The 19656-nt window shown below is 39.8% G+C and overlaps 1 protein-coding gene across 5 annotated transcripts in view; it reads right to left on the reverse strand.

The window, feature by feature from the left end:
- Positions 1–19656, reverse strand: part of apba2b (amyloid beta (A4) precursor protein-binding, family A, member 2b) — a 48798-nt gene that overhangs the window by 4077 nt on the left and 25065 nt on the right. For 3 of the 5 annotated variants that reach the window (XM_067496345.1, XM_067496346.1, XM_067496348.1), the window contains 10 exons: positions 18148–18627; positions 16634–17673; positions 13725–13805; positions 12798–12837; positions 12127–12272; positions 8147–8182; positions 5503–5589; positions 3454–3639; positions 2144–2323; positions 378–590 (listed from right to left, as the gene is read on the reverse strand). In XM_067496345.1, the coding sequence (XP_067352446.1) occupies positions 378–590; positions 2144–2323; positions 3454–3639; positions 5503–5589; positions 8147–8182; positions 12127–12272; positions 12798–12837; positions 13725–13805; positions 16634–17673; positions 18148–18607 (2469 nt within the window). In that variant the 5' untranslated portion in view covers positions 18608–18627. The remainder of the gene's footprint in view (positions 1–377; positions 591–2143; positions 2324–3453; positions 3640–5502; positions 5590–8146; positions 8183–12126; positions 12273–12797; positions 12838–13724; positions 13806–16633; positions 17674–18147; positions 18628–19656) is intronic. The other 2 variants (XM_067496349.1, XM_067496350.1) reach the window with 2 other exon arrangements.

Consider the following 19656-nt stretch of genomic DNA (forward strand, 5'->3'; position numbering starts at 1 on the left):
CTGCTCTTGGGCTCTTGCATAATTCATTCAGGTAATTTGTTACTTTAGTTGCTACTTTCTGTTCATTTGTTACTTTGTTTTTGTGTTGCCTAACCTGATATTTTCAACCGCCTTTAGTTGCCCCGTTTTGTCCTCTGCCTGGTCTCCGATACCTAGCTGTCTCCCATCTCCACTTCCTCACAGTAAGACCCTAGCTAGTTGTATTAGTTTATTTCTGTGTCTCATCCATAACTCACCTGTCTTCCCTGAATAGTTTCCACCTGCCCCCTCTCTATCTCCACCACATACCCTACTTAATAAAGTGCATTTCCATTTTCAGTTGCTGCAGGTGCCTCTTTCAGGCCACACACAGGTGCACATAGGCAGCATCTCTGTACCTTAATGATTCCCTGACAGGTGGCGAGTGGCAGCCCCACTAGGCTGGTGTTGTTGATGGACATGATCTGGTCTCCGATGCTGAGCTTGCCAGAGCGAGCTGCTGGCCCGCCGTTCATCATGTTGGCTAAGATAACAGTGGGCAGAATGGAGCCCCAGCCAGACTCCACAATCACCACACCCAGGATCTCCCCTTTACTTTTCTCTAGCTGCAGCTGTGGAGAGGGAAGAGGAAACACAAACCATGCTACCATTACTGAAATCATGAGTGGAGTGTGCCGATTAATTTGTGCCTAAAACAGTTTGAAGAGGTGAATATTTTCAACACCACTGTCTTCAGAAAAAAGAAACTATAGTTTTTTCCCTCAGTGTGCTTCAGACTTTTTTTTTCCCCTCAGGAGTTTGCTGTACTAAAGTGTGTGTGAGTCTGCTACAAATTGCTGAAGAATGCACAGAGCACTTTTTTTGAGTTAAAATTATAGGATTTCTCGTTGAAACCTGTCAAAAAAAATTCCCTTGTTCCAGCTTCCTTCCATGGATCAGAGCAAAAATCTGTGGTTTAACAGGCCCCATGCTGTGAGGGTGGGGGCTGAGAAATATAATGGTATAAACAGTGTTGTGTAACAATAGAAAATGCCTCACTTTATTTTTTATCTCAAACTATTTAGCATTTACAAGAAGTGTATAATTTAATCAGTTAATGTCCCTGACTAGACAGGGCAGAAATGTTTTCCCATCTCGGTCTGAACATTTCATGTTTATTAAAATTGACAGATGATCAAAAACTGTTTTATAGATAATGTTTATTATAATATAAACTTTACTTTAACACTTGAAACTAGTTGGAGAGGGGATGATTTGTAACTATCCTATTCAAGCCCTGATATAAAAAAGTTATGTTTATTATGGATGAATCTGGATATTATATTCAGTAGTGATAAGTGCACAATACAAATGTTTTTGTTTTTGTATGAAAGGGGGCTTAAATGGCCATTAACTTATTCAAATCTCTAATATTCCATAATAAACAACTGTTTAACTAATTGTTAAAGCTCAATTTGAATGTAAACATAAGTGGTTTAAATTTTTACAATGTATCATAGTTTGTGTCTTTGTATGTCTTGTAAGGCTTTGATGATGTATAGGGGGTTTTGAAGGCTCATCCTATTTCTCAGGGAGCTACTTCAGTTAGTACCTTTTATAAATGAGGGGAAACTCAAAAATGAGGGAGCTTAAAAACAAGGGGCAGGGCTATAAACTGTAAACTGAAACCTTCTCCAATTCCTATTTCAGCCAGCAGATGCTACTGGTACATTCATTTTTGTCCACACTATTGGTTAGGCTTTAGTGTGTTAATAAATTCCAGTTTCCCCATCACTACCAATGACATGTGTCTCTAATGTACTGTATAGTAGCAGTGATACCCTTGCAGCCTCTCTGCTCATTCACCTAAAACTGTTTCACTAGTGCTCTTAAAACCTCTAGTAATGCTTTAAGGGCACAGTGTTAACTAAGGAGGAAATGCTGCAAGTCAGTTTCACTGTACCACCTGCCTCTGAATCTGTGTAATTAGTTTCTGTTTACTTGTGTGTTTCTCTACTGGCCCTGCAGCATGAATGCATTTTGTGGCCAACATCTTAAGTCTCGCAGTGTTTATTTCTTTTGTTTCTGACACAAACCAAAAAAAGTTGAGACAAAATGTTAAAATGTTATCTTTAGTCGCAAGGTGTTATGCTTGTACAGTTTATTTAATTTACTGTAGACCAACCTCTTTGCAATTTTCAGAGTTGGAGAAGTGGATAAGATCATCATTGTACATCTCCTGTGTGTTTATGATGTCGCTGTACTCCTTCTGGCTCAGGTCCTCGGGGTTAATGCCATTGGCTCTAAGGAATTCCTGGTAAGCTACGCTAAATGCCTGGCCGATGGACTGAGCAATAAGTTGGGCCTGCAGACAAAAAACAAAACAAAAACATGTTTCATAAACATGTTTGCATATAAACAAACATCAAGGGAAATAAAACATCTAGTTGCATCAAAACAATAGTGGCACTGAGTTTGCCAAGAATATGTAAATTGGAAACAGTTTGTTTCCAATGAAATGGCAGCAGTAAAGAAACAGCAAAATGTCAAGTTTGGAATAATTTCTAATAAAACCTTTTTAATCTAATGGGGTGTTAATAAAGTGGCACTTGAGCTCCTCTTTTAAAGTCTGAGCCTTACTTAACTCATCTGAACAGTACCTCTGAATATGCTGCATTGAAGCACCCTGCACCCTAAATTAATGACATTAGCTACCAACGAAGCTAAAACTGGCAAAAAAGTGACAGTCAAAAAAATTTAAATAACACTTAGTTTGGCTGTAAGAGCTATTATAGAAAAAGAGTAGGGAGGGTATACCTTTCTACAAGGTGTATTTTCTCCAACTTTTCAAATTAATGAAATGGTAAAATTTGCAGTAATGGTTAAATTCTCTAAATCAACAAACACGGCAACCACTACATATCCAGTGGAGCTATGATAACAGAAACAGTTTAACGTTGATGGATGAGCAGCTGAATTCTTCTGTTATAACTGGCCGGCCTTTAAAACCTGGCAGCGAAATTAGGAAAGAGGACAGATTGGAGTCCAGCCTTTAAACTGATTGGCGCAGACATTCAGTTGCCAACTTCTCTCTGCCACACTGCTAATGTTGCCAAGTTTTACTGAACCTGCTTCAACAACAGCTCTGTGGTAAAAATGAATAAATCGCAAGTTAAGACTGCACAGACTATTCTATATTCTATCCATATTTGTGTTTAAAACATAAAAGCTAAACAGCTTTCTTAAAGCCAAATGGAGGAAAACACCTATTTAGATGACTCCACAGAAGCTAAACATGTTTTGAGAATCTAAAAACTGTGAGGATTGTACGTTAGGTTAATATTCCAAACAATGACAGAAAAGTAAAAATGGGACTTCCTGTTGCAGCTGTCATGTGTAACATGTGTTCCACTTGCTCCCAGCCAGGGGAGGAATTAAATCCTCTTGTAAAAGACACAGCAGCTTTAAGAATTCGACAACACATGAAGTACTTACATCTTCAGACTCAAAGACATGGCATATCATCTTGTACTGCTTCTTTGCCTCGGGTGCCCCAGGTGTGGTTTCGATACAGTCCTGTGAGGCTGTACGTGGCATTCGGCGTCTTGCCATCAGGACCACAATGTTCCCAATATCAGCAATGTAGGATATAGTACGAAGTGCATTGTCCATCATTGTTTCCTGTGGACCAGAATAACATATGTCTAAGGAAAAAAAATATTATGTGTGCAATATTTTAAAGATAAATACAGTTACAAAAATATGACACATTTTTCCATAAAGAATTATTCAGATTAGTTTTTAATTTTTGTTTTTAACTGTGAAATTAAATGGTGCTTGGAGAACTCAATAACTACACACACGTGCACGCACACACACAAAAACTGCAACTGCATCAGACTGTATGAAGTGTAGGTTTAGATTGTACAGTATGTGTTCTAACTACATGCTGGATGCTGAAGCCATTAAGGAGAGACCTCAAATGTTCTGGACTAATACAGCAGCTTTATACCTTATTGATACTCAAAGCAGTTTACAATGTTGCTTCCCATTTACCCATTCTCACACAAACACTCTGATGACAGCATTTGACATCAAAGGAGTTCGTATAATGTGATAATGGCCCAATAGCGCCTGGTAAATTTGATCTTAAGCACATGATTATCAAGAAACAATGAACACGTGCACAAAAACTCAGAAGGGGTTTGCGTTGATGAAACGGCCATTGAACACTGTAATCTTGTTTGTTCACTCAGCCTAATAATTGTTGTGTCATAATGTAGATTTTATAAGACACTGGCTCTGAGCACAACTATGAAACAGCAATTTAGAGAAGATATTTACTTTAAAGGTGAATCTGTGGGTTTGCTGAAGGAATTATTTGTTCATGTTTTATTTCAGCTCCTACAGCTAAAGGTATTTTCACTTGTGTTAATGCCACTTCATTAACTGTTTCTCTTGGTTTTATGATGTTAGCCTAATTGGTGTTGTTGTTCCAACCCACCCTTGGAGTAGTTTTTGTTGTGTATCAATGTCAGAACCCACATGCAAGCTGCATTGAGCCTTTTAGTTGCAAATAGAAGGCTTTTTACTCAGAATCTCTCTCAAGAGTGCCAGGACCAGTGGCAACCAGATGGAAAAAGGAGGAAGATAGACACTGCATTGCAGCACGTTAGTTTCTGCCAGGCTGCAGCCCACACACACACACACACACACACACACACACACACACACACACACTAATCTGGCACTCTGCTCAGACAGCAGCTAAAACAGAAAGAAAATGCAAATGAATCATCCATCACATATACATTTAACTGTTGCTGTGAGCACAAAGCTCTATTCATGATCTCAAGAACTGAAAAATCTCCCAGTAGCATTTCTGCTTCTATCAAAGGCTCCATCTCTTGTGAAGACTCATAATGGTGCTTCACACAGCGGTGGGCTGTAGAGCTACAAGGCAAGTAAACTTTTGTAAAGCTTTTACAAGAGTGGAAAGAGACTTTGTTAAAAAAGAAAAAAAACTTTAATAAGAAGAATTCTGACACTTAAAAGTATTTTGACTTTTTAACTGGGTATGTCTGTAAAATTACTGAAGAAAACATAGTCCATATTATAACGCTGACAGCAATTTAACAGCAACTCAGTACAAGTGTGGTAATTACAATATTTTAATATTCATACTAACATTTGTACACTAAAAGCAAAGAGGGCAGATTGTGCTGCAGTCAAACAGCTTGCACAGTACACGCTCTCTGACTCATCCTCCATACACAGATGATTGTGCAGCATTTTTTAAAGAGTCTAATATCCTCAGTAAAGAGAAATTCTGATCAAACAACTAACAATCAGCAGTGGAGGGTTAATGAGGAGCAATGTGTGTCACTGGTTAAGCTGCAGTTACGACAGCGATGAAACAACACTTCTCTGATCTGTAGCTTAGAGTAGCTTGGCGGGTGGTGGAGGTACCGTCACGGTAACGAGGTGGGAAAAAACAGAATACCTTGGACAGAAACACTGAGTACACTGTTTGCTGGTCCTCACCTGTGAATCTGCGTTAAGGACTTTGATCCTCTGGGTAGAGATGAACAGATCAACCTCAGTGAGGGTTTGAGCGTCTCCATCTGCACTCTGGGAAAAAACATATATATATGGAGGAGTTGGTCAGATCGTCTCTTCGACTTTGATCGTTCAAAATCTTTGCAAAACTCTACTGATTTTAGTAAACAGTGATTGACAACTGCCTGAAGGGTCTCTGTTAAATGTAGGAAAGTGTTAGTTTAGATATCGAAAAAAGCAAATGCGTTAAGTATAATTCAGGGTTAAGATAGAGGAATGAGTTGTTGAGACTGGAGGTGAGGTGAAAAAGGCAGATAAGGAAAGCATTTGGCAGTGGGGTTAAGTTTATATCATCTGTCCTGGCACGAGGATGGCGAGCTGGCAGGGAACCAAAACACAGCTTAATACTAAACCCGCACCAGCTGGCTGTTACACCATTACAAGCAATACAGTACAGCTCCAAAACAGAACAAGCCAGTACACATTTTGCTCTAATCACTGTGTGCTCTGGACTAATGATTTTATTTAGTTTAATTAAAATTACCTGATCTGCCATTTTAAAATAAGGCACCAGAAACACACAGCTGTAATAAAATGCACTCAGTGGCAACCTCATTTGGTGTACCTGTACACAATAATGCAAGTTACTGTATAATTAAACTGCAGTATTTTAGATTAAGAGATGGTTCTACTGTTTTGGCCACTCTATTTAAAATGAACAAGGGGGCCAAAACCTTATAACCACCTCTCGATTCAATGCCCTCCACCCCCCACTAAGACCTCAATAATAAACATATAGTAGAATTATCACCTTTTTGACAGTTTTAACTTAAAAGCCGAGAAATTATATCATTGTAAAAGAAAAACTCATGGCAGAGTTGCTGTATTGGATTGGATTAAATAGTACAAGTGTACCTAATGAAGTGGCCAGTGAGTGTATTTCTTGTAATAAATGGTGAACCATTCATTTGTAATTACATTTATATTCCTAAAAGTGCCTAAAAATTATTAAATTAAAAAATGTTGTGTTTAGGCAGAGACCCTCTTTCTTTTCTCTATTTTTATTTCACAGTTACAAGTTTCCAGGGGCCTCTTTTCTTTGAGAGATGCAATGAACTTGTAGTTTTCAATCTGAATTTATGATGTGGGCACAGCTAGCATATTTGTACACAGAGCATTTGTGATTGCAAAAGTCCAACTTGTCTTGGGGATTTAATTTGGAACAATATTGGTTGTTATTACAAAAGGAATGAGATTCAAAATGATACTGTTGGAAGGATGCAATTCTTTGTACTACAATCTGATGTGCACCATTGACGTGTTTCACTAAAGCTAAACTGTGATTTCAAGTTACATGAAGTAACAAGAGAAATCTACGCACCCACAAATTACAATTTCATTTATTTGTATGGAACAGTTTGATTATTTTTTGTCACATTAAGCCTTAAATTGATGCAGATTATCATTTTCTCAACTGTATCGCAGAACCCCCAGAGTGAAAACAAGCCAATGTAAACTGAAAATTAGAGCACAGATTATTTGCTGTTTTAGCTGGCCTAGCTGCATTGCATTAATAGCACAAAAGATTAAAAAATTAGTATGCACATTTCCCTATCTACTGTATATACTCTAACTTACTAACAGAAATGTATGTACACAAGCTGTTAACATGAGTGTTTCAAATGGTTATGTAAAGCTTTTTATTGCTCTTAAATAAAATCAATTTCTTTTGGCTTCGGCCCTGAGATTGATATTTATTATATTGACTATGTTGTGCTTGACTTATTCATAGTGTAAAGAAACTGTCAGTTGTCTTTACTTGTTGAAAATCCTCCATGTGTCTGTTTCTTTAGCATTAAAGAAAAAATTAAATTGACTGACAATGGCTTATAGTTCTTGAAAATACTTCCTGTACTCAAGAGATTAATTACGCAAAATTATTTATATATCACACAAAACTGACATATTGAAGTTTGGGTGACTCGTATCCCAAATGTGTTTTGTCCTTACTCTGTGTCATTACACATGTAAACATGTACGTGAACAGTATGATAATGGCACTGTATTAAGAGAAACCCTAGAAAAAGCTTCTCCCATAGTTTGCTGCTGACAAGTTTTATTCAAGACACTTTACAGGACTTTATTCTTTAAAGTGCCTTGAGAGGACTCTGTTGTGAACTGGTGCTATATAAATAAAGTTGTATTGATTAATGTGGTTTCAGAAGTTGTGCCTCTTCTATTGCGCCTCACATCACAAATTCAGTCAGTAAAAGTCCTTTTTTAATGTGTCTGTTGTAGGTTACCTGATACTAAGACATTTGAACTGGCAATATTTTAAAATATTACAGGTGTATATATATTATATATAATTGTATTAGTGTGACCACAATTAAAAAAAAATCTACCACCTTTAGGCTAATGGAAGACTCTCACTGCCAAAATGCATAATCACTGACATAAAACAAAGCATAACCAAAAATTAGTTCAAATTATAAACAAACTTGAAAATGTGCGAGACACAGGTGGGAGAGGATTCACAGACTGACATAGGCACAAATAAAATGAAAAGGGGACAGTGGAGGGAAGAATAGCTTAAGGGTTTTTTGTTTTTGCTCTATTTGTTACACACCGCCTTTTTCTTGATTTTGGCAGCCTTCTGTACCCTCTGGCAGGCGGGCGGGCGGGCAGGCAGGCGTTGGGACAGGACAAGGTCAGCGGATACGGAAGCACAAAAAACAGGAGGAAGAGGAGGAGGAAATAAAGAAGGTAAATAAATGAAGGTAAGACAGTAAAGCCCCAAACCAAACAGCAGGTGTGCGATTGCTGCTCTCAGAAACAGACACAGTGGCAGAGACGGAGAAAGAGAGAGAGGTGTGCACGTGTGTGTGTTTTGTGTGTGAGCGTCTGTGTGTGTTTGTGCATGAGAGTGATTGTGTCTATGCGTAAGTGTTTATGAATATAGCATTTGCACAGCCCTGTTGGTTATCAGATACAAATCAAAACAGCAATTACACAGAGTAATAATTGCTATTTCTCTTTTTAAACAGCAAGTTACAAGCATGCAGACATGAACTGACATGGATCTTGCATTCTTGACATCTATATAAGGCTCAACTGAGACCGTCCATGGGGAGCGTGTTTGGACGGCATTTATTTTTTCCTAACATTTCAAGTGTCAGTTTTGTTAAACATTTGCCAATAAAAGACAGATTCTAAAATCATCACAGCTTATAAAGACAATACAGTCAACCCCACTTGTGTGTAGAGGCACTGCTTTTAACACAATCCACGTCCATGTCACAGTCTACAAACCACTTTTATGAAAAAAATAATCAACACTCACAGGCAGGGAAAGGAACAAAGCCCCGAGCAAGTTGTTCTTTGGCCTTTCTTTAAAAAATAAAAGGCCATTTGATTGGCTCTGCTGTAATAGTGTTCTTGGTGTAGAGTTGTCTAGCTTAGATGAATAATCTTTTGGAGTACTCTAAGCACTAGAAATCTTCAGATTCAAATCTATGCTGCTCTGTAGGGCTTTGACCTGAGCTACTGCTCGTCTCTCCATCTGCCGTCGATCAGAGGACACTATCTTTACCTCTGCACCCTTATTACATTTCCAAGTGTGAAACTGGCTGTTTTTCCAGGCTACTTTGCCAAAGCTGTAACTGCTTAGACCAGTGTAAGTTAAAAAAAAAAGTGTTAAGCTAACAGCTCAAAGGAAAGAGTTGACTTTAATTTTGTAAATTTCCTGATCTGTGATCAGTGCTCATACGTGATAGACATCTGAAGCTTTCAGCAACATCTACCGCTCTGCTGAGGTGGTGCTGAGCAAGGTGGGGACAGACAGCAGGGAAGAGTGAGTTGGGGGTGGAAAAGCATCAATATTACATCAAACAGAGTGAACATCAAGGCAAAACAAACAGACAAGCAAGATTCCATGAAACCAATTGTCTGGTTGGGTTTATGTGCAGCTGACTGTGTCCATTTCAATGTCAAAGATTAAATGTGGTTTGCAAAACAGCTATTCATTTGCCGATGAGGCACAAATCAAGCAGATAATGAACAAACCCTTCTTCAGTGGACTTGCTCCAAGCAGTTGAAAGAGCTAAGAGGTGAGGAACTGTTGCCATGGTTTCATCTTGAGAGGACTTTATGCGGGGAATGCAATTGTGCATGACAGAGAAGGTGAGCGAGAGAAGAACCAAGGAGATTGGTCAAATGTGAAATGACACCATCTTCCTTGGCACAAAAAGGCTTTTAGACTGAAATGGACAAAAAGGATTTTAGACTCTGCATCTTCATCATTTTCGCGGTGACTCTTTGTTTCAGAGTGTGCTTTCACTGGGTTGGGACCCTTCATAATGATGCCATTTGAGATTAGTTGAATGTTTATACTACTTTGTCATCCGTAATATAGAGTGATATTACTTTCTACACAGCTTTATGCCCGTTATAACAGATTTTTACTTTTCATTTTTTGCACAAATAAAAAAATGCATGGACAAACAATTTTGTCATGCCCCCTTTTGTGCAATGACATTAAAGTCTATTCTATAATATTAATCTTTGCACGCATCAGTAGCCATTTTATAATCCCAATTCCAAAAAAGTTAAGTGTGTAAAACGTAAATAAAACAGAATGCAATGATTTGCAAATCTCATCAACCTATATGTTATTCACACTAGTATATAAACAACATATCAGATGTTGAAACTGAGAAAACTTAACATTTAATGGAAAATATTAGCTCATTTTGAATTTGATGGCAGCAACACATCTCGAAAATTTGGGAGAGGGTGTTATGTAGTAACAACAACTGTCAACTGTAAATGTCTTGGTAGTTAGGAGACCAGTTGTTAGAGTTTTACAAGAGGAATGTTATGTGTAAAGCTAATTTTTGCATGAGGACCCCTGGTTGTATTTGAAAGTTGAAGAAATTACACTTGATCGAAGCATGTAAGATTAAAAAAATAGGGCATAGTGGTTGGAGTATCAAAGTATTATGAAAAGCCCTAAAAATCTCATCTGGGTCCATCCATCCATCATCTGTAACTGCTTATCCTCCTCTCCCAGCTGTCATTGGGCAAGAGGCACAGTGCAACCTGGACAGGTTGCCAGTCTATCTCAGGACTAACACAGAGAGACAAACACAGACAGGCAATCATTCACACTGACATTCCCACCTACGAGCAATTTAGAGTCACCAACTAACCTAAAATGCATGACTTTGGACTATGGGTAGACCTGATACCCACTCAAGCATGGGTAAAAGAGGCAAAATTCACACAAAAAGGCTGCAGCCGGCAAGCAGATTCCACTCCACTCAATCTGAGTCTGTCCCCTAAATAAAGGAATAAACTCACAATCTTCATTTATTGAACAAACACAATGTGCTAAGAACACACAATTAGTTAGGGAGTAAAGGCCTGAGATCATGGCCCCCGCCATTTTTTTCTGGGTGGGGGGTGTAGGTTTGAGTACTGTAGATCCACTCAAGCACTTTGGGGCAGTGATGAGTAAAGCAATGAACCTCATCAAAAATAATGAGTCAAGCTCCTCTACTCTGCACTGGTACCATCCACATTATTTCTCTGAAACTGAACTGGACAATCATCATCACAACAATATTAGATAACAGCAGGGAGTGAGTGTCAACAAGGGAAATATAAGGGGAAGATGCCAACATTCCCATTATCCCAAAGGCTGTGTCAAATAAATGCCCTGAGGTCCAATCGGGCCAAGTTCTTTACCACTGATGGGCAATATGACTATAATGCTTTTGCTATAAAACCAAACTGCACTCGTCCAAGCAATTTCTCTTATTCTCAGCAATGTGGACCTGAACTAAAAATACCTCATGATAACTATTAACAACAAATGATGTAGCATTAAAAGAAAACATGCTGAAAGCCTATTTCACTCATATTTATTTTCCGTTCCAGATATGTATCGTAATGTGTGAAATGTATTCAAACGCTGCATGAAATTTGTGATCAAACATGCAGCATTAGTCATGTAAAGCCCTTGGACATACAGTATTTCCTGCGTACCATCTGTATATTTTGTGTTACAAATGCAGGTAAAGCAGCAACAAGCTGACTGTAACATTATGCTGAGTGGAACAGCAACAGGACTGATCCGATGCTGTATTCTGCAGTGTGAACAAACACATCTGAAAACCACTTTCAGAAGCCCAGAAGAAGTTAGAAGGGAATAGACTTTCAAATAGCTTTTTTCCATTGCACAGAATTCTTCAGAAAACAGGAAACCATTGAAGACCTCATGATGCACAATCTAAATTTAGCCTGACACTCAGAGAGTCCCAGCTTTGGTAAAAGTACTTTCTGAAGATCCAAAAACTCCTTTTTTGATACTGTCACTGATGAAACAGGAACCTCAACAGACCTACAGCTTGTGTTCCAAACTCTTTTGTACAGAATGAACACATCTTTAGATGTGATCCTTTAACATTACCGCTGATAAGGCCCTTCAAAGATTTTTAGTGGAAAAACCGTGTTTTTAGTTCCTGGGGCTTTCTGAGCAGAGTCTGTACGTGTGTTTGCATGTGTGAGTCAGTGGGGCTGGGTGTGGGGGCGTGTGCATTTAAGTACCTTGACCCTGCTGACAGCCTCCTGGGCTTGCATCATGCGTATGTTCTTGGATGGGTTCCTCTCAGACAGCAGCTGAGTGGAGCCCAGGTAATTAGCAGCAAAGATAATTCCATCAATTAGGTCTTCCGGCTCACAGGGTCCTGGGACTGGGCAAGGCACAGGCAGAAAAGATGGTGATTAATGAGACACAACGAAGGACAGAGAGCAGTTAGATTGAAAGGGTTGTGTGTGCAGTGGAGACGGTATTGTAATCACTGCGCTCAACAAAATTAGAGCCAAACACTGAGATAGAGAGATGGTGATATCAGGCTTGGTGAGACCGAGCAGTGAGATGGCTGCTGGCTGTGAGCTGATGAAGGTGCTGTGCTAGTTGGAGGCTGGGATGAGATTAATCTGCGTCTGTGATATGTAGATGTGGACTCTCAGACACCCACTCAGGGACATGATGTGTTGCGATGTGCTGCCATGATCTGAAGGAGCTGACAGGCAACCCAGCCCCTCACTTTTTATTAGGCTTAGCATCTGCCCAAAGTTAGTAAAAGAGCACTGGAAAGACTGAATATCAGGCCTTTGAGGGACAAACGGAAGGAAAAACAATATTTGGAATTGTTCCATGCAATTACAATATTTTGATTTCATCACCAAACAGGTGTGCAGACAGATTAGCTTACCATCGACAAAGCTGGGGAACGATGGAGCCTTCTTTGTTGGCTGCAAAGCAAAATCAGAATGATTGTGACAGATTTTGTGACAGAATGATTATGACAGATTTTTGTGAATAGTTTATGAAGTATTAAGCATGTCGACACAGTTTCAAATAAACCAACAGGAACCTAAAGTTTGATTTTGTTTGTGCAATGTTATTGGATGCTTGGCTATGATCTGCTGGCTTCCTTAATGTGTAATATTGCATTCAAACGATGTTTCAAGTAACACATCCTGTAAGAAAAATGTAAATTACAAGATAAGCTGTACATGCAGATGCATGCATTTACACCAGACTACTTCTACTGCTGCTGTTACTGAATTTTTTAATACTACTGAATATAACTTCCTCAAGGACATTGCAACAGTGGGTGTAGAGAAAGCGCAAAGTGTTACTCATCAATGTTAACCTTGACACAACTGTGGGAGGTGGAAGCTACAGGGTGTACAGGAGAGGAGAAGAAAGATGTAGTCGAGAGATGTCCACAAAAAGAGCTGTGAATTGTAAAGTGATTCATAGGATTTAAAGACTCATCCCACTAGATCTACTGGATCTCCTAACCTGCTCATTGAATATTCTGAAAATGTAATCAGGCCAAGGACAAAATGATTTGGGTGGAGCCTGTAACATAGCATCCACTATAGCCATCTCTCTGAAAAATGGCTCTCATAAAACCTCAAGCACACATGGTGCTCAATTACCAGGATGCTATCATGCTGCAGGCAGAGGACATGAACTGAGGATGTAATTACACAATTACTCATTTACATGGACAGTCACACACGTGTATACACACACACACACAAACAATAAAATCCCATGTTTTAAGTGTGGACCCTGTTGCAACCGCATGAACGCAAGCACTGCAACAGAATTTTCGGCAACATCTTACCTCTGGTACATTGTTGTTCTCCAGGGGAACGTTGAGGTCGGAGCGCTGCTGTTTTCTGGGTTGCTCTGCACCATTGCTCACCTGGCAGGTCAACACAGAGGAACAGGTGCAAGTGGATAAGAATAAGATTAGAGTAGAACAGGAAAACGCAAAGAGTACAAACTGATTTTTTGTGTTTGTGAAGTTGAATACACAGAAAACTTGTTTTTGTCAAAATGGGCTGCAGGGAAAAATATTGCTTGAGAAATCATGTGATTGACGTGTGAGGTTTGGAAGTGTAGGCAGATTATTGCTGCAAATGATGACGAATGATGTGTGTGAAAGACCTGCAGTGTGGAAACCCTTAGGATTCATAATAAAAGGACACATTTGTCTGCTTGTGCATTTCAGTGTCGGCGTCGCTAAAAATACAAACACAATCCCCTTAACTGCAAAATCTTCCTTAGAAGAATCCAAACAGTCTTAGTTTACATTTATGTTGGATACCTCAGTCTTTCATTTGTCCTCTAACTTGCAAAGTCTTTTGTTTCATCTCATGTATGGAGCTATACAGTACATCTACCATCTAATCACCCATAGGGAGGATTATATTTATTCCCCTGGGTTTCCATAGCTGCTCATTAACATTTAACTGTATTACATGCTGAAATAAACCCTTGTGCCAATAAAACCATGTCCTCCTAGGTGAGGCTGTGAAATTCAGAGGGACAGCCCATGCTGCTGTGTATCTGAAATACATTTCTACAAACACGACAGTAGTGGCTTGCTTTACAAAAAAGAACTAAATGTAAAGTCCTGATCAGTATTCATTGTGTTTCCCAGCTCAGTTGTGCAAACAACCATTAAATTTATGAATTTCTTGTTGGTATTTCATTAGAATGCTAAAATGTTTGTAGATTTGTAGAACAATTCAACAGAGACAAGACAGGTTTAGCTCTTTTTATAACTGGGTGTCATATACTGCATTGCTGTAACTAGTTAATAAATAAGCCACAAAATAAGAAACAAAAATCCATCCAGATCCACATCCATCCAATCCAGATCCATCCACCACAACGATGAGTTGTGGTGAGAGAAAGGCTACAAGCTCAAGAGAAATTCTTCACTCATATTTACTGTATCTTAATTTGGGTCACCTAAAAAGAGTCATTAGATTTATTTAATGTGTAATACTGAAGACCTAATTATCACATTGTTTGAGACATAAGCCACACAAAACATATAACAGAACAAAGTCAGGTACACACTCAGGTACAGGCCTAAGTCAGACACCAAAGTGTCATGGTTCTTAAACAGACCTCATGGTTCATGAAAGAAATGTCTAACATAGGATTTTCTGATGCTTGAGCTAATGCAGTATATCTAATCAGAAATATAGAATCACCTGTTGTTGGTTCCACAAGATGGATAAATCATACCACCATCTAAAATTCAATTACATATACAATAATTATAATTTGATTTCCTCTAATGTATCACACCAACAGTATATGTGTATTAGTGACCAAAAGTGAGAGAACACACATTTCAACCGATAACAAAAGTTAATATCTTGAAACCATATGAATCTGCAGTGTACTGTACATTCTTGCAATTTAATCTAGTTACACTCTCCGACCCAGTTCTGTACTACACATAATGAAATGTACTAGTGCATGTTCACGGTGTGGAGCAGGTGTGTATCAGCAAGCTGCCCACAGGGGACGATCCATGTTCTCCTTTTACCATCTGACATTTAGAAAATGGGGGAGCTCTGCTGTTTTCTAGTCCATTGATGTGTCTGTACAGTGTGTGTGCATCATCCAAGCATGTGAGAGAAAGGAGGGGGGTAGCTCAAGGTAATATGGGGGAGGGAAGAGATTCCAGCTGTTCTCTGGATGGCACTGAGCAATGTGTCACCTGTAACTCATCTCTAACGTCTCTTTAATCACCTCCAGCAGCAAGAGTTTCTGTTGCAGTGCATTATTGTCAAAATATACAGTAAAGTTTCTGCAAAGGCTTTGACCACATAAAAGTGTTGTGCTAATGTTTGGATGTCATGTTTTTCCTTTTCCTGTTCTTCCAATAAGTGCACTTTTACTTGAGTATTGATTTTGTGCACTACCAACTCTGCACACACTTCTTTCTGGATATTTTAGTATAGAAAAGACAGAGGGACATTTATTAGCCTTTCTTTACATGTACTTTACTCCCCGAAATAAAGCCATAGGATGTGATGTAGGATGTTGCCCTGAAGTTGTCCTAAATTAAAATAATTGCAAATAACTTTTAGTTTTTGGTATTTTTTTGATAGGAAGCAGCAAAGACACAGACCTGGCACTCCTACAAGTAACTTTATAAAATAGAACTGTATGGCATTATCTTTAACTGTAATGTTATGTGGAGAAAATGGAGAAAGATTATCTTCATTGTTAATTGAATGGACTTTAGTCCGTAGATTCCAGATTCCGTGAAAACTGTTGTAAACCAAACTAAAGGCCACAGCATGAAAAGCTTCACCAGAATTATTGATGATGATGAATGATTATCTCCTTTTCAGTAAAATTTAAAAACAATCTACCAAACAAATTTTCATTGCAAACTGTTCACCATAGTAAAGAATTTCAACATGATTATAGTTCTGTTCTTTGCAGGTAGCTAAACAACACAAACATTCCCACTGTTGCTGGAAGGTACACAATACAGTGAATGAAAGAATGTAGACACTTCTACACTGGGGAATATAATTATGAAACAATGCAGCCTGATAATGCACAACACATTATTTGATTTTGTGGTGCTTCATCCAAGAGATGACTTCAAATGCTAAATCATAAATCAATCCCAGTCAGGAGACACGGCAGTCCTGTCATACACTGTAAAATAATAATAAGTGACCTCACAACGTTTCTGCTTAGAAAACAGCTCACCTGCTCCTGAGGCCATCTCTGCCTGTCTTCGGGGGAGCGGGAATGTGCCTTAATATCCCTCTGGAGGTCAGAGTTGTGGTGATGCATGGAGGGAAGGTTTAGGGACTTGGGCCTGCTGTCATGGCGGTGGTGAGCTGGTGGGTAAGGTGCTGCATCAGGTTTTGCGTGATGGTAGTCACTTGGTGGGGGGTCGTGTGCCAACTCCTCTGGGCTTTGGTCAGTGCTGCTGCTTAGACTCCCCATACTCATACTCATCTTTATTTCGGCAACAATTTGATCAATGTCCTCCTCTGCCTCCTCCCCTGTCTCACCCTCAACAACTAGGACTTTACGGCCACGGTAAGGAGAGACTCGCACTGAGTTCCCATTGTCCTCAGGGGTGTAGTAGTCCCCAGTATAACCCCTTCCATGTCTCTCTTCCTCATCACATTCCTCATCTTCTTCCTCATTAGGGCAATATTCCTCACTTTCTGCCTCCTCTTCCTCTCGGGGGTGCAGGGTGTCTTTAAGGGGGGGTTGGTGTTGGTGATGATGGTGATGGTCCAGTATAGGTTCTGGTCTTCCGTTGTATATCTGTTCATCTGGATCTTGCTCCACCACCTCACAGCGAACCTCACCCTCTCCCTCAGTCCACTCTTCCACTCTGTGTCTCTCTCGTCCTGCCCACTGCTCCTGCCTGACCTGGGCCACCTCTCTCCACTCTTCCCTCACCTCCTCATCTTCTTCCCTCCAATCTTCCCTTACCGGTTCCTCCTCTTCCCTCCACTCTTCCCTTACTGCACCCTCTCCCTCTTCATCTTCCACCCATTCTTCCTCTCTAACTTCCTCTTCTCCCTCTCCCTCGTTGGTCCACCCTTTCACAAGCTCCTGGCATTCGTCAGCGTGGGCCCCACCTGGTGGCACGGTGCTAGCACATTCCCCCTGGCTGTGGCTGTGATTGCAGTCTCCCTGGCTGGTGCAGTCCATACCTTCCAGGTAGCTGTCATCCTCTGGGCAGTAGCGGATGTAATATGTTACACCCTCATCCTCCTCTGCCAGTCCTGGAATTATGATAACAAAGATAAAAAATTCTTAATTCCCAATGATTATTCATTAAAATGCAGAAGTAATGCTAAATCACTGTGTTAAAATATATATGTATGTCAAAGATCAACAGCTTTTGGCGGAACACGTTCTGCACGTTAATTTTTTGTCTGGGCTTGGGACCGGCATCAAGGTTGCCCTTGGTGGGATTTGAGCCTGCTGCCTACTGCACCCCAACCCAATGCACTGAATTACACTGCAGTTATACAACTCTAATAAATGATAAATTGGTTTTTAGCTTGACAACAAAGCTTGGTTCCTATCGGCCCCAAAAACCCGCCCTGACACAAGACCAGCAAAGGACAGATGCTGGTTCCCTTTTAAATTTTTATAAAAAAAAAAAGCTTGTTGGAAATGTAGGTATTAAGCAGGTAGTAATGAAATTTGCCAATGACAAAAAAATCTTACTGTTGCAATGACATGACACTCACCGTCATCGTAGTCTTCCTCCTCATCTGAAGTGTTATTTATATAGTCAGAGCTACAGTCATCATCCAGGCTGTCAGCGCCACCGTGGCCATCCACCTGATCACGGTCATGTTCTGGTGTGGAGGGTGTTGCTGTCCGCTGATCCTCCAGTTCTGCCTCTGCTTGGTTGCTGTACCGCTTCACATCCACCTCTGCGTCTAAATCCACATCTGGATGATTGTGACCCACATCTTGAGATTTGGGAGAAGAATATTGAGCCTTACAGGGATGGGAAAGGGGTTTTGTATCATTTGACCCTTTAGGGTAGCGCACTGGGCGTTGTCGTGGGGGAGGGGCTTTCAGATCACATGACTCGGTAGAATGAGCGGTGGGACAGGAGGGATGGCCTGGAGATGCCATACTGTTTCCTCCACTGGTCCCGGGCCTCTTCCTGTGCGCCATGATTGGCGGCTTACAGGCCATGCATTGTCACTGGTTTAAACCTAGGAGACAGATGAAAATACAGGGGCACAGCTTTAGAGCAACATCGGATTCAGCAGTTAATCTGCCTGTGCCAGTGCAATATTGGAACATTGAAATAAAATGTCAAGGTTAAATACTGCTAACTTTTAGGTTTAGCAGACAACCACGTGTTAGTGTGTTTCAGCAGGCCAAGAAAATAGTTCTCATTAAAAGGGCAAATGTGGTATAGATTGCAATCATCAAACACATTCATTGTCAGCACCATGAATGCAGCTGAAACATATTTTAGTCCCTAAAAAACAATTTCTTAGTGTAACTGAACATATCAGACTCTGGCACATTTTTCTAGATCCAAAGCAACAGTTTTGTGCTTACTTAGAAAACATTGCCTTCAAATACACAACATTGGACCTTCACATAAACATATTGGGACACTGCCAGTCAAAGAGTCAATATTTAAGTCAAGGTCATCTTCACATTTGTGTTCCACATGTGCACTTATGATGTAACAATACAGATGATATCAATCAAGGCCTTTATTGATTTTTAAGTAGTTGCCTATTTAGAATGGTCAAACTTTCCTTCTATAGAAGACCTAATTAAACATTACATAGGACTGTGTAGCAAAGTTTTACTGCTTCAATCCTATGTAGTATGTACACAAGTTGGATGCTTAAGCAGCATTTCGTGCATATGCAACTGAAAATGAAAGCGCAAATGTAAAAAACTGTTTGGCTGACACTGGTGTGACTCAGAGTAGTAATGTCAACTGATTCTTAGCATTGGTTTCTCACAGTGAGTGAAATTAGTGAATATGTTACTGGTGCAGTCTGTCCTCTGTTTGTCTGTGTGGCTGAATGGGAAACTGAGCTCCTCACAGACTGATGAGCTGCATGACGAGAGAGGGGGCACAAGTGGTGAGCGTGGGGAGAAGGAGCCCAGCTGAGGTGAAACATTTAGCTTCTATTTTTGCACAATCGAAGCTTCATGACTAAAAAAATCAAGAAAGTTTTTCAAAACACAAGCAATAATGTAAGCTTTCCCTGCAA

The sequence above is a fragment of the Channa argus genome, chromosome 2, assembly GCF_033026475.1.
Source record: "Channa argus isolate prfri chromosome 2, Channa argus male v1.0, whole genome shotgun sequence".
NCBI classification, from domain to species: Eukaryota; Metazoa; Chordata; class Actinopteri; order Anabantiformes; family Channidae; genus Channa; species Channa argus.